At 53.1% G+C, this 12518-nt stretch overlaps 3 protein-coding genes across 3 annotated transcripts; all 3 read left to right on the top strand.

Annotated features, from left to right (window-relative positions):
* Positions 1 to 2219: 2219 nt before the first annotated feature.
* V2A60_004035 (cutinase-domain-containing protein) lies at positions 2220 to 3221 on the top strand (the record flags this gene model as incomplete). The annotated part of the gene is made up of 3 exons (XM_083255359.1): positions 2220 to 2631; positions 2690 to 2769; positions 2829 to 3221. The coding sequence occupies 3 exons, from the start codon at positions 2220 to 2222 to the stop codon at positions 3219 to 3221; spliced, it is 885 nt and encodes a 294-aa protein (XP_083111485.1).
* A 1827-nt stretch (positions 3222 to 5048) lies between these two features.
* On the top strand, positions 5049 to 6743 carry V2A60_004034 (uncharacterized protein; the record flags this gene model as incomplete). The annotated part of the gene is made up of 1 exon (XM_083255358.1): positions 5049 to 6743. One exon carries the CDS (start codon positions 5049 to 5051, stop codon positions 6741 to 6743), a length of 1695 nt encoding a protein of 564 aa, XP_083111484.1.
* Positions 6744 to 8003: 1260 nt separating this feature from the next.
* V2A60_004033 (uncharacterized protein) lies at positions 8004 to 11994 on the top strand (the record flags this gene model as incomplete). The annotated part of the gene is made up of 5 exons (XM_083255357.1): positions 8004 to 8982; positions 9045 to 9673; positions 9752 to 10703; positions 11859 to 11916; positions 11967 to 11994. 5 exons carry the CDS (start codon positions 8004 to 8006, stop codon positions 11992 to 11994), a joined length of 2646 nt encoding a protein of 881 aa, XP_083111483.1.
* Between the last annotated feature and the right edge of the window lie 524 nt (positions 11995 to 12518).

The raw sequence follows: 12518 nt of genomic DNA, 5'->3' as shown, positions 1-12518 counted from the left end.
TGCACAATTGAGTATCGACTCGGGTCTTGCATCAGGAGAGCTGAATCTAGACATGCAGATGAATCTCAGGACACGGTCTAGGTCGTGAGACGGTGTCTCGTAGATGGTAGCACAGTATTGAAACGTCCCCTCTTCCCCCTCAACCCCTCTACTCGATCATACTACTCCGTAGAGTACGCTCATTTGAAGATTTCAGCATTTAATGTTTTCATATGGAAGCAATGAAGGCTGCCCAAAGCTGAGGAAGATCAGCTAGGTCAAAGTTTGGACCGATGCTTGCTACAACTTTTCGGCCCTCTGTGATCTCGTCTCCCAACTAAATGTCTCGGGTAAGGGCTCTTGGCGTTCGTGCCAAGATGCTCCGTTCATGGCACAAACATGAGCATAGGATATCAACCTACCACCTATTTATTGCTTGCCTCTGCCACAGCCGTCCATACCCAATGAGCATTATTGGGCCTATAATCTGTATGTCCCAAGTAATTTGCACCAATCCGTATGCTGCGACATAGATGCACAATTCGGTGGCGTCAATAGTTTATATTTTATCCAGGCCAAGTACCTCGATTTCGAGCTGCAAGCCCCTGCGCTCCCCCAACTGTCGAAGCTCGGCCATGACTGAGTATGGCCCAGTTGCTCTGCGACAAAAGGCGTGGGTTGGCTGACAATGAGTGAAGTCGATCAATTAGTACAGCTATAGCAACTTGAAACTGTGCCATGAAATTGCACATTTTTTGGTATTGGGTAAGACAATATCGGACTGGCGGACATTGACATAACCTAGGATGCGCCATCGGGGAACAATGTTAGTAGCGTGCTACCAGTACATATCGCCTGTCAAGAAGCCCGCAGCAGTGCCCTTGCGCATCATAAACTCTACGGAATCCGGCATGGTGATCTAGAAACAAAAATATACAAAAAAAGACCGAATTGGGGTCGACTTTGTATGTGAGTTTGCTGGGGCGACACCATGTCATTTCCCCGCTCCACGGTTATAGGGTACCTCGGTCCAGCGACATGGCACTGTGGCGGAAGAATGCACCGTATTATGACGGCCGCTAAGGCTGGGGGAGAGATGAGAGGAAAGAATACATGTGATGACAAAAAACAAGAATAAATACGGAAAATAAAAAAGCAGGTGCAAGGTACAGGTATACCGCGGATAACGCTGCTATAATAGGTGGTTCGGGATCCATGCATCGGGGCTGGCAGCTGGTTGGTGAATAGTTCCAAGGCTGCCAGCTGCTAGCATTTGGGACTTCATCCGTTTGCTCAAGCCGAGTTTCCCTACTTGGCATCACGAGCTTTGTTTATTCAGATTCATCATCACCACCACCATTATAGTAGCAATCAAAATGTGAATCAAAATAGTCTCGTCCAACATCCACCCAACTATCTTGTGTGTGGCATCGGACTGCCAAGAGGCTTACCTGCACAACGTCGGGCTCCTCGGGCGGGCTCCCCACGAAATCACTGCCAACACCGTACCCAGGAACCACTTCCCCGGACACACGAGGTGAGGGGATAGATTACAGTCTGCTATGGCATTAATGGGCCGGATCATTTGATGTCTACCGCCCACCGCAAAATTACTTGGGGCATCAATAACACAGCCACCTAAACGCCAGCCAGGCCAACGACCGCCATACGACAGCCTGCAGCTCGGAACAGACGGGTCCGCGTGGCTGGCTGCTAGATTACTGATAGCGTGTTGGGCAGAACCGAATGATGTGGCCAAGCCAACGCATTGGCCAACGATAAACACGTCATGCAATCTGGTGCAGAGCTTCTCAGCAGGCCGACGCCGCACGTTCTTTGACAGCATTGATGCTCTGCCGCTCGATGTGTGAAGAGAGCCTGTGGCAAGTCATTGTCCAGGAAAACATTGGCAGGTCACTACCGCAATATCCGACAGTGACACGCGCACCGCCCAATCTATTAGGAAACTAGACCGCGCTAATGGTTCGCTCCGCCATCCAGAAAAGTTGCACCGTCCGCCCCACCAATAACAGCCTCATTCCAGTCTACTTATGTGACTAAGGAGGCTTTTAAGTTGGGACCAGGGCAGCCAACTGCTGACGGCCGCCCCAGATGGGTACAATCCGTTTTTGAATAAAGAGGCCGGGGCAGAAGCTGGGGTCCGGCTCACTCGTCCTCCTCCTGTCTCGTGTCTGTCTGCCGTCTCGCTGTTTTGCCGTTGTCCTCTCACAACCGCCAGAATGCGCACCGCTGCTGCTCTTTCCGCCGCCGCCGTTTTGGCCGGCTCCGCCATGGCCGCCGAGTGCTCCAAAGGCCTGCACATTCTCGTCGGTCGCGGCACCGAAGAGCCCAAGGGCCTCGGCGAGACGGGTGCCCTGGCAAAGAACATCAGCGACGCCATCCCTGGCTCCGACGTGGTTGCCATTGACTACCCTGCGACGTTCTCCAACCCCAACTATGACAAGTCTGAGCAGCTCGGCGCCCAGGACGTCTACGACAAGGTCACCAAGTACCACCAGGACTGCCCCGGCCACAAGATGGCCTACCTTGGCTGGTCCCAAGGCGCTCAGATTGCCGTCAACGCATTTTGCGGTGGTCAGGGTGGCGCCTTTGGCGATCGTGCGCCCATTTCTGCCGAGGCCGTCAAGGATGGTGAGCCGAAACACTTGGGCAAGCCACACGCACTACATCGAGCTAATGACGGGAGTAGTCGTCGCAATTGCGGTTTTTGGTGACCCCAGCTTCAACCACACAGCTCCCTACGTCAAGGGCACCAGCACCGCCGACGGCGTACGTTTCTTCTTTGTTCCATCCCATCGGTGATGTGCCAACTGCTAACTCGCACGTAGCTTTTTGTGCGCAACGGCATCGGCGCGTGCGCCAACTTTACCAACAAGATCGTCTCGTACTGCGACACTGGCGACATCTACTGCAGCGGCGGCAACAATCGTTCGGTCCACGGCCTGTACCTGGTCAACTACCCGAAGGAGATGATAAAGTTTGTCATTGACGGCTACAATAAGGCCACCGGCAACAGTATCAGTGACGGCGGTAACAGCACCACGGCGACGACGGGCCCCACGAGCAGCAGCAGCGGTGGCGGCGGCAGCAACACAAGCCCTACGTCAAGCAGCTCACCTACGGCGACGACGGCCAAACCTAACGGCGCCGCTGGGCTGTCGACTGGCTTGATGTATGCTGTGCCAGCTGCTCTGGCTGCTGCTGCGCAGATACTTCTGTAGACAGGATAGGCAAGTGGCGGATGCGGTACTCGATGGTGCACAATGTTGACGGAATGTATAAATGCAAAAGATGAAATAATACTTTTTGGATAATGCAGCTTGAATTTACCCGATGCTCGGGTACCGACGCTCGGGGTCGGAATCTGGGTGAAAGTGTATGCCAGTTGACCGTCTACGGCAAACGCTAACAAAGGTGAAGTGAGGCTCTGGCAGTCAACGTTAACGCTAAGCAGGTGCGAAGTGAGGCAGTGAGGCTCTGCGTGCTTGTGCTTGGGCCCGTGGCAAAAAGGAGCAAACTGGGATCCAGAAATGGCTGGCTACGACTAGTGCATCTCACTAGGGGCACGATCTGAGAAGTCTGCCGATCGCAGCTCCGCGGGGGGCGGCGCTCGCATGAGAACCGAGTGTGGCATGCCGGTCCCGACAATGGTTCGCCTTTCGCTAAGCGTGAAGCATCGATCAGTTCGCTTCGCTGTCGACCACGCAAGCTATTGTCTGATCGCTCCCCGCGGGCTCATCACGCCATGTCGAAGTCGTCGCGGTCGTGGTTCGGTCGCCATGTAGCTCTCGGCTGGACGGCACATGTTGAGGGACGAGCACGTTTTGATACAAAACTCTTGCAATGCCGAGATCCGCGGGTATTTCTCTTTTCTAGGCTGGCCATTCCTCACGGATTGCCAAAGTCTCAGATTTGTGCGTCACCAAAACACGCGCGTCGCGCTCGGACACGGGTCGTAGTGTGCCGGTACCCGATGTAGAGATGCATCGCGCAGTGCCAGATTCGATCTAAGGTTGGTTGACACAAAAGAAAAGGGCCAATAGAAGAATGTCTGCACGGATGGGAGCGTTGCAGAGATTGACTCCATGACTTTTTCTGGGGGTGGTGTGGTACTTGGAGGTCTGGAGAGAGTTTCTATATGGTCCGGCACCGCAGCAGCCGCTGTCTCGCTCGGGGACGCGCGGGCACCGGGAAGCCGTCCGTCCGGGAGGGGAGGGAAAGAAGCGGTCGGAAGACAGCGGAGACGAGACAATAGCGTCTCTACTGACAAGCCGACAAGCAGATTTCAAAATGGCAATGCTGAAAATCAAGATTAAAAATTCAGAAAAAAGAAATGAGGTAAGATGATATTTATAATGTCCTGCTTATAAAGAATGATTGAATTAGGGTATTGTTTGGCATCGTTTGATTCGTTTCCTCACCTGGCGCAGACTCGACTAAACCGAAGCAGGCAGCCAAGGCGCAATCCACGAACGGCTCCACAAAAGCCCATCCTTGTCTGTGAAGCTAGCACATTGTTTCGTTATGGATCTTGACTAGATTTGGTAACTTTTCGAGATGGTGTAGCGAGGTTAGTTTTTTTTTTTCTTTCCTAACATCCTTTTTTCCACAAGGCTCATGGGAATAATGTGCGGTTGTTCGGCAGCTCGAGATGCCTTTCCCGATGGGGCAGTTGGCGCTCACGCCTTTCCGCCCCGTAAACCGGAGATGGTTGCCACCACTTTGGAGCGGGGACAGAAAAGGTAAAAAAAAAAGAAGAAAAGGCTTTTTCCCCTTACAATGGCGTCAACGGTACGGATATGTGTTTGGCGATTACATACCATTGTTTCGAGCAAAGTGGTTGCATCTGAGATTGTCTTTATAAAAGACCCATCGCCCCCGTATCTCCTCCGTGTCGTCGGCCGGTGCAACTCGAACCAGTCTCCGTTGTAAATCGACTCTCTTGCCTCTCGTCAACACTGAGCAGACGCTTCTCCGGAATACTCGCACACTTCTGATGCCTTGATTTGACATCGCCATCGCCTCCCGTTCCAACCCTGACTGACACCATGGCCTGCCAGCAGCCCGCCATGGCGCCCGACGGCACCATCGCCGACCCGGGCCACAGCCTCGTCAAGTTTCTCTCGCGCGCCTCCAACCGCCACGACACGGCCGAGCAAGGCATTCCCGCCGCCTCATCCTCTACCTCACCCAACAACAACACCGTAGGCCTCACCGACGCCGAGATTGAGCGTCTCGGCCGCCTGCGTCCGTCCTGCTTCTCTACCTGGTGGGCCGAGATGGCCTTTGTCGTCACCGTCGTCTCCTCCATGATGATGAGCGAGTACTGGATCTCGGGCTTCAACATTATTCTGCCGCCCGTGTCGCGCGACCTGGGCATGGCCGACGCCGAGCGCACCTGGCCCGCCTCGGCCGTCAACCTGACGACGGCCGCGCTGCTGCTCGTCTTTGCGCGCCTGGCCGACATGCACGGCGGCCGCAAGGTCTTCCTCGCCGGCCACGCCTGGATGTGCGCGTGGTGCGTCATTGCGGGCTTCAGCAAGAACGGTACCATGCTCATCGTCTGCCGCGCCATGCAGGGCGTCGGCGCCGCCGCCTTTGTGCCCGCCGGCCTGGCCCTCCTCGGCCAGACGTACCGGCCGGGTCCGCGCAAGAACCTCGTCTTCGCCGTCTGGGGCGCCCTGGCCTGCGTGGGCTTCTATGTCGGCATCTTCATGGGCGCCGTCACCGCCCAGTTCCTCTCCTGGCGCTGGTTCTTCTGGATCGGCGCCATCTTCGTCGCCTGCATCGTCGGCGCCGGCTTTCTCAGCATCCCCCGCGACCTGCACGCCCTCGACCCCACCATCCGCATGGACTGGCTCGGCGCCGCCACCATCGTGCCCGGGCTGACGCTCGTCGTCTTTGCCCTCACCGACGGCGGCCAGGCGCCCCAGGGATGGAAGACGCCGTACGTGTACGTGCTGCTCGTCGTCGGGCTGCTGTTCCTCGCCGCCGCCGTCTACGTGCAGGGCTGGGTCTCTGCGCAGCCGCTGCTGCCCGCCGACCTGTTCCGGCCCAAGTACATGAAGCGACTGTGCGTGGTGCTCTTTTGCGCGTACGGCACCTTTGGCCTCTTCCTTTTCTACATTTCCTTTTACATCGAGACGGTGCTGCACACCAGTCCCATCCTCACGGCCGCCTGGTTCACGCCGCTGGCCGTCGGCGGCATGGTGCTGGCCGTCACCGGCGGCTTCATCATGCACCTCCTGCCCAACCGCATCCTGCTGCTCATCTCCACCATTGGCTTCCTCATCTGCGTGCTGCTGCCGCCGCTGATCCCCGACCAGACGGGCGCGCAGCACATGTCGACGTCCAAGCTCTACTGGGCCTACATCTTCCCGGCCATGCTGTGCGGGACCATCGGCGTCGACATCATGTTCAACGTGACCAACGTCTTCATCACCACCGCCATGCCGCACCGCCACCAAAACGCCGCCTCGGGCCTCATCAACAGCCTGCTGTACCTGGGCCAGGCCTTTTGGCTCGGCATCGCCGAGCTGGCCGTGTCGGCCTCCATCCAGACCCAGGGCGCCGACAAGCTCGGCCTGCGCGCCCAGTACCAGATCGGCTTCTGGCTCGGCGTCGGCCTGTCGGCGCTGGCTCTCGTCCTGACGGCCACCATCAAGATTGGGTCCGCGTCGGCGGCGCTGACGGCCGACGAAAAGGCGGCGCTGAGCGAGGCGGAGACGCAGGAGAAGCCATAGAAGGAGAGCAGGGGGTGGTGGTAATGAGGGATTGCTACTGAGTCTTTAGTTCTTGCATGGCGGTTGGCATTTTTTTTTTTGGGCGTTGGTGCATAGACTAGATATGACATAATGATGCATTAAAATCAGCATGATGCTTTTGTGTCTGTTGCCGTGGGAAGATGTGATCTTGACGTTTTATTTGGCCGGTGTCGTCGTAAAACTGGCCCTTGTGTACGACGGGCGGTAGCTCATATCGTGCTAATAGGATTAATTATGCTAGGTAATTGTCTTTTATTACTCTATATACATGTGCCACGCCCCCACCACCCCATGTGATGGTGGGGCCGTGGCACATGTACCCCAAGTGAGATTGTTAGAAGACTATATTATTTAAAAATATAAAACTATTATTTTTTATAAGATTTTATTCTCTTAGAAAGTATAAGACTTATTTTATTTAAACATTTTATGATATAAAGATACTTTATTAAGTATTTTAATTAATAATAATATTCAAATTCGCCTCCATAAATGTTATAGTATGACTCTCGTCTTCTAATTTTAGCTCCGCTTTTGATATATAGAAGTTGGCTAACCAGACACAACGTGCTTCGAAACTTGACATGGCGCAACCACTTGACGCCCAACCAACCAGGGTGCCCAACCAAGGATCGCGTACGGCGAACTACCAGCATGTTTGTGATGTGTGGGGTGGCACAAATGGAACCGATGATTTATCGGCTGCGCTGATCCAAGCCGTTGCGTTGTGGTACCCCTTCTCGCGGGATGACTGGAGGCTGTGCGGCTGCACACTCGACGTCTTTTCCCCAGCTCTGTTTGTCGCGGTGGGAGTGAAGATATCACCATCCTCCGCCAGGCCCTGGCTGCTGGACAGCTGGCTGCCACATTGGCCTAGCCAATAGAAGAGGAAGCACATACCGATCATGACACAGCTAGGCGCAACCCTGGGTAGTGGCTGCATTCGCGGGGCTCTAAGGCGAATGAGAATGGAGAAACAGCTATCACCCGCAGACACCTGCATGGTGACTCTAGCCCGTATGATGCCTGATCTGCAAAATCCAATATTCACTAATGCAGACATGCTCTCTTGCAGCCGCTCTGCAGTTTTGGTGTCTTGTCGACCGCCACCAATTATCCGATTCGCGCACTTCCCCGCTTCTTGAAGCTCCCTTTATACACGAGTTGCCCCTTCTCCGTGCGATGCATGGCAACATCCATCTTGAGGGCTAGTTATAGTGCAGGACTCACGAAGTCATCATGCCCGTCCCTCAAGACTATACCATCGGCTGGATCTCTGCCATAAGGCCTGAGTATGTTGCTGCCCAGGAATTTCTCGACGATGAGCACGACCCGCCCGAGCTTTTGTCAAGCGATGATACCAACGACTACACTCTGGGTCGTATTTGGAAGCATAATGTCGTCATCGCAGTGTTGCCAGACGGCGAGTACGGGACGTCTTCGGCGGCTAATGTAGCCACGAACATGCTCCGTAGCTTCCCTAATGTTAGGATTGGTGTGCTGGTCGGCATCGGTGGCGGTGCACCAACTCCGGAGCAGGACATTCGTCTGGGCGACATCGTAGTTAGTGCACCTCGCGACGGTCAAGGCGGGGTCTTCGAATACGACTTTGGCAAAACGATCCAGAATAAGGCCTTCCAACACACCAGATTTCTAAACCAACCTCCGATAGCTCTACGGACGGCATTAACCGGAATCCAGACTCAATATGAGAGGAAAGGCCATCAGCTCGAGGCGGCTATCACCACTGTTCTCAAGAATAATACGAGATTGCAAGACAAATACAAGCGACCGGCGCCTGCTACTGATAGGCTGTTTAAGAGCAAAGTCACATGCGACCCGAGAGGCTGCGCCGCATTCTGTGCAAATGAGCCGTCGAATTTGGTTGCGCGGCGCGAACGGAGGCCGAACGAGGATAATCCCGCAGTTCACTACGGCCTAATTGCCTCCGCAAACCAGCTAATGAAGGATGCGACACTTCGTGATAAGCTTGCAACGGAAAAAGATGTTCTGTGTTTTGAAATGGAGGCAGCAGGGCTAATGAATACCTTTCCCTGTCTGGTCATTCGTGGCATTTGCGACTACTCGGACACGCACAAAAATAAGGAGTGGCAGGGGTACGCAGCAATGACGGCTGCGGCATATGCAAAAGATCTACTCTACCGAATAACCCCAAGCAGGGTTGAGGCTGAGAGGAAGATCGCCGAAATTCTATCTGGTCAGTCTCAGGCAATCTCGGTATCATGATGACAATGTATATTCATTTTGCAATTATGACAGGCCTTCCAGGAGTTCTAAAAGAGCATCGAGACATTGCCAAGGAGCAGCTTCAAACCCAAAAAGACCTAGCCGAGCAGAGGCTGTCTAAAGAAGAACAAGATAAAAGACAAGAGTGTCACCAACTCTTCCGCCTCACGACTGGCAGCAAGGACGCAACATACGAGTGGTACAAAGACCGAGTTGAAGAACGAGTTGATGGCACGTGCTCGTGGCTCCTCGGGCACGAGAAGTTTCAAGAGTGGTTGAAACACGAGTCTGGTCCCTTGCTAGTCACAGCGGATCCTGGCTGTGGAAAGTCGGTGTTAGCCAAGTACCTGATTGACCACCAGCTACCACAATCGGCACCATCGACGACCATCTGCTACTTCTTCTTCAAAGACCAAGACCAGAACACCGTCCGGCAAGCCCTTTGCGCACTACTTCACCAGCTCTTCTCTCAGAGACCCTCTCTGATCGAACATGCACTCCCGCTATTGCGCGAAAACGGGCCAGGTTTGATCAACTCTACCAAATCGCTATGGGAGATTCTGCAAAAGGCGGTACAGGACGTCCAGGCTGGACCTGTTATCATTGTTCTCGATGCGCTGGACGAATGCGCCCAATCGGAGTTTGCGGACCTGATGCAGAAGGTGAAGGGCCAATGCCAAAGCGACCAGTTCAGCCACGGCAGGTTGAAGTATCTTCTGACAAGCCGCCCATATGAACAGATCATGTCTGAGTTCCGTGGTCTGTTGGACAGTTTTTCAAATATCCATATTCCAGGGGAACAGGAGTCGGAGACAATCAGCCAGGAGGTAAACCGTGTCATTACGCACCGTATCGATCAACTATCGAAGAAGAAGGGCCTCTTAGACAGAACCAAGGCCCACCTGGAGAAAAGACTACAGGAGGTTACACACCGCACCTATCTCTGGGTGTACCTTGTGTTCCAGTTCTTAGAAGAGGAGAATTGGAAAAAGACAGAAAAGGGAATTGATTCCACCATAGAATCGCTTCCTGGGAGTGTCAATGACGCATACGAGAAGATCCTTAGCAAGTCTACGGAGCGTCTGACAGTTCAAAAAGCACTAAGCGTGATTTTGGTCGCGAGTCGGCCGCTGACACTGTCGGAAATGAATGTCGCGTTGAATATACACGACGGATTGCAGTCCATTCGCGACCTTGATTTAGAGTCTGAAGAGGACTTCGCGTCAAGACTCCGATCTCTATGTGGATTGTTCATTTCAATCTATCACGACAGGGTTTATTTCCTTCATCAAACTGCTCGCGAGTTTCTCCTCGCAGATCTGGCACCTCCAGATAGTACGTCAGGGCTGCGTTGGCATCGTTCTATCAGTACCCGCCAGGCACATGCTGTTGTTGCGAAGCTCTGCGTGCTCTATTTAAACTTGTACAACTCTCACGACTGCTTTTCGAGAAATGCGACTTTGGAGGCCAGCAATTCCGACGACAGCCGCTCCGACGATAGTCACTCCGACGACAGCCACTTCGACGACAGCCACTCCGACGACAGCCACTCCGACGACAGCCACTCCAACGACAGCCACTCGGTCAGGGGCGACGCCCTCTTAGATTACTCAGCCAAAGCTTGGGGCTATCACTTTCGCGACGCCAATATCCTCGATGGCAGTGGCATCATGGCTTCCGCTTTAAAAATATGTAAGCTAAATTCCCAGGCATATTCCGTATGGTCTGAAATCTATTGGGATAGTAGAAACATGGATGGTTCCTTTTGTACCACAGAGCTTATGCTAGCGTCGCATTTTGGACATGATACCGTGGTCGAGCACCTGCTTAACAATGGCGCCGATGTTGAGGCGAAGACCGACACTCCAACGCCACTCGTGCATGCGATAGAAGCACAGCACGTAACGGTTGTCCGGTTACTACTGGAAAAAGGAGCAACGGTGAACTATCAATATAGAATGGTAAGTAAAACCAGCCTATCCGGAGTGGAGAGAGTGAGTTCGATGGTTGACATTGGTGTCCTTGGCTGGCGCAGATTGTAAGTGAATCCGAGGCGTGACGAATGACGAGAATGAGTTTGATACTTAGCTGACATGAGTGTCCTTGGCAGGCGGAGTATGTAAGTGAATCTGACCTAGGACGAATGACGAGAGTAAGTCCGATAGTTTAATAGCTAACATTAGTATCCTTAGTCAGGGGGGGTTGTAAGTGAATTTGACTCCTAGGGCAAATGACGAGAGCGAGTTTAATAGCTAATATTAGTGTCCTTGGCTGGCGTAGGAAGTAAGTGGATCTAACCTAGGGCGAATGACGAGAGCGAGTTTGATGGCTAATATTGCTATCCTTGGCTGGCGTAGATAGTAAGTGAATCTAACCTAGGGCGAATAACGAGAGCGAGTTTGATGGCTGATATTGCTGTCCTTGGTGGCGTAGATAGTAAGTGGATCTGACCTAGGACGGATGATGGGAGCGAGTTTGATGGCTGATATTGCTGTCCTTGGCTGGCGTAGGGAGTAAGTGGATCTGACCTAGGACGGATGATGGGAGCGAGTTTGATGGCTGATATTGCTGTCCTTGGCTGGCGTAGGGAGTAAGTGGATCTGACCTAGGACGAATAACGAGAGCGAGTTTGATGGCTAACATTAGTATCCTTGGCTGGCGTAGGTGGTAAGTGAATCTGACCTAGGACGAATAACGAGAGCGAGTTTAATAGCTGATATTAGTATCCTTACCTTAGTCATTGTGGTTTGTAAGTGAATTTGACTCCTAGGGCAAATGACGAGAGCGAGTTTGATGGCTGACATTGGTGCCCTTGGCTGATGTAGGTGGTAAGTGAATCTGACCTAGGGCGAATGACGAGAGCGAGTTTGATGGCTGACATTGCCGTCCTTGGCTGGCGTAGCGAGTAAGTGAAAGTAGCTACACAAGGCCGACTTATTGTTGATGAATTTCCAGACGCCTCTATCACGAGCAGCAGAGATAGGAGATGTGAAGATTGTTGATCTACTGCTTGAACATAATGCTCAACCGCAGTTGAGAGATGCAACTGGCAGGACTCCGATGTCATTTGCGGTAGAGGGAGGGCATGTGGCAGTTCAGAATCGCCTCAGGATGGCTCTTGGTAAAAAAACCCCTTCGAGTGAAGCGGATGCATTTACTGATAAATGCAGATCAAGAGAGCAAGGGCATCAGCAGGTCACGGCACGAACAGAAGCGTCGAAGAATAACCTGAATTGTGTTGATGATGCAGAAAAGAAGGAGCTATCTGGGAGGGTGACGCGTCAGTGACCTTCTGTGGGTGCTTGCTGACTCCGCTGGTAGGCTGTGCCTGCCAGCACTGATGCTTCTACTAGAGAATTCTTCTCATAACGTCCCTGGCTAAGCGTCGGTTATGGATTAGAGCGACTTTCTGCTCTGTATATCAGACACACTACTCTTTGCCGGCTCTTTCTAAAAGTAGTACTTATTTTCTCAACAAGACTGAAGAGACAGCTTACCAAGAGAATA

Source organism: Cordyceps javanica, chromosome 2, assembly GCF_051103115.1.
Source record: "Cordyceps javanica chromosome 2, complete sequence".
Lineage (NCBI taxonomy): Eukaryota > Fungi > Ascomycota > Sordariomycetes > Hypocreales > Cordycipitaceae > Cordyceps > Cordyceps javanica.
Note: the sequence above shows the minus strand (reverse complement) of the source record. Positions and strands in the feature narration are given on the sequence as shown.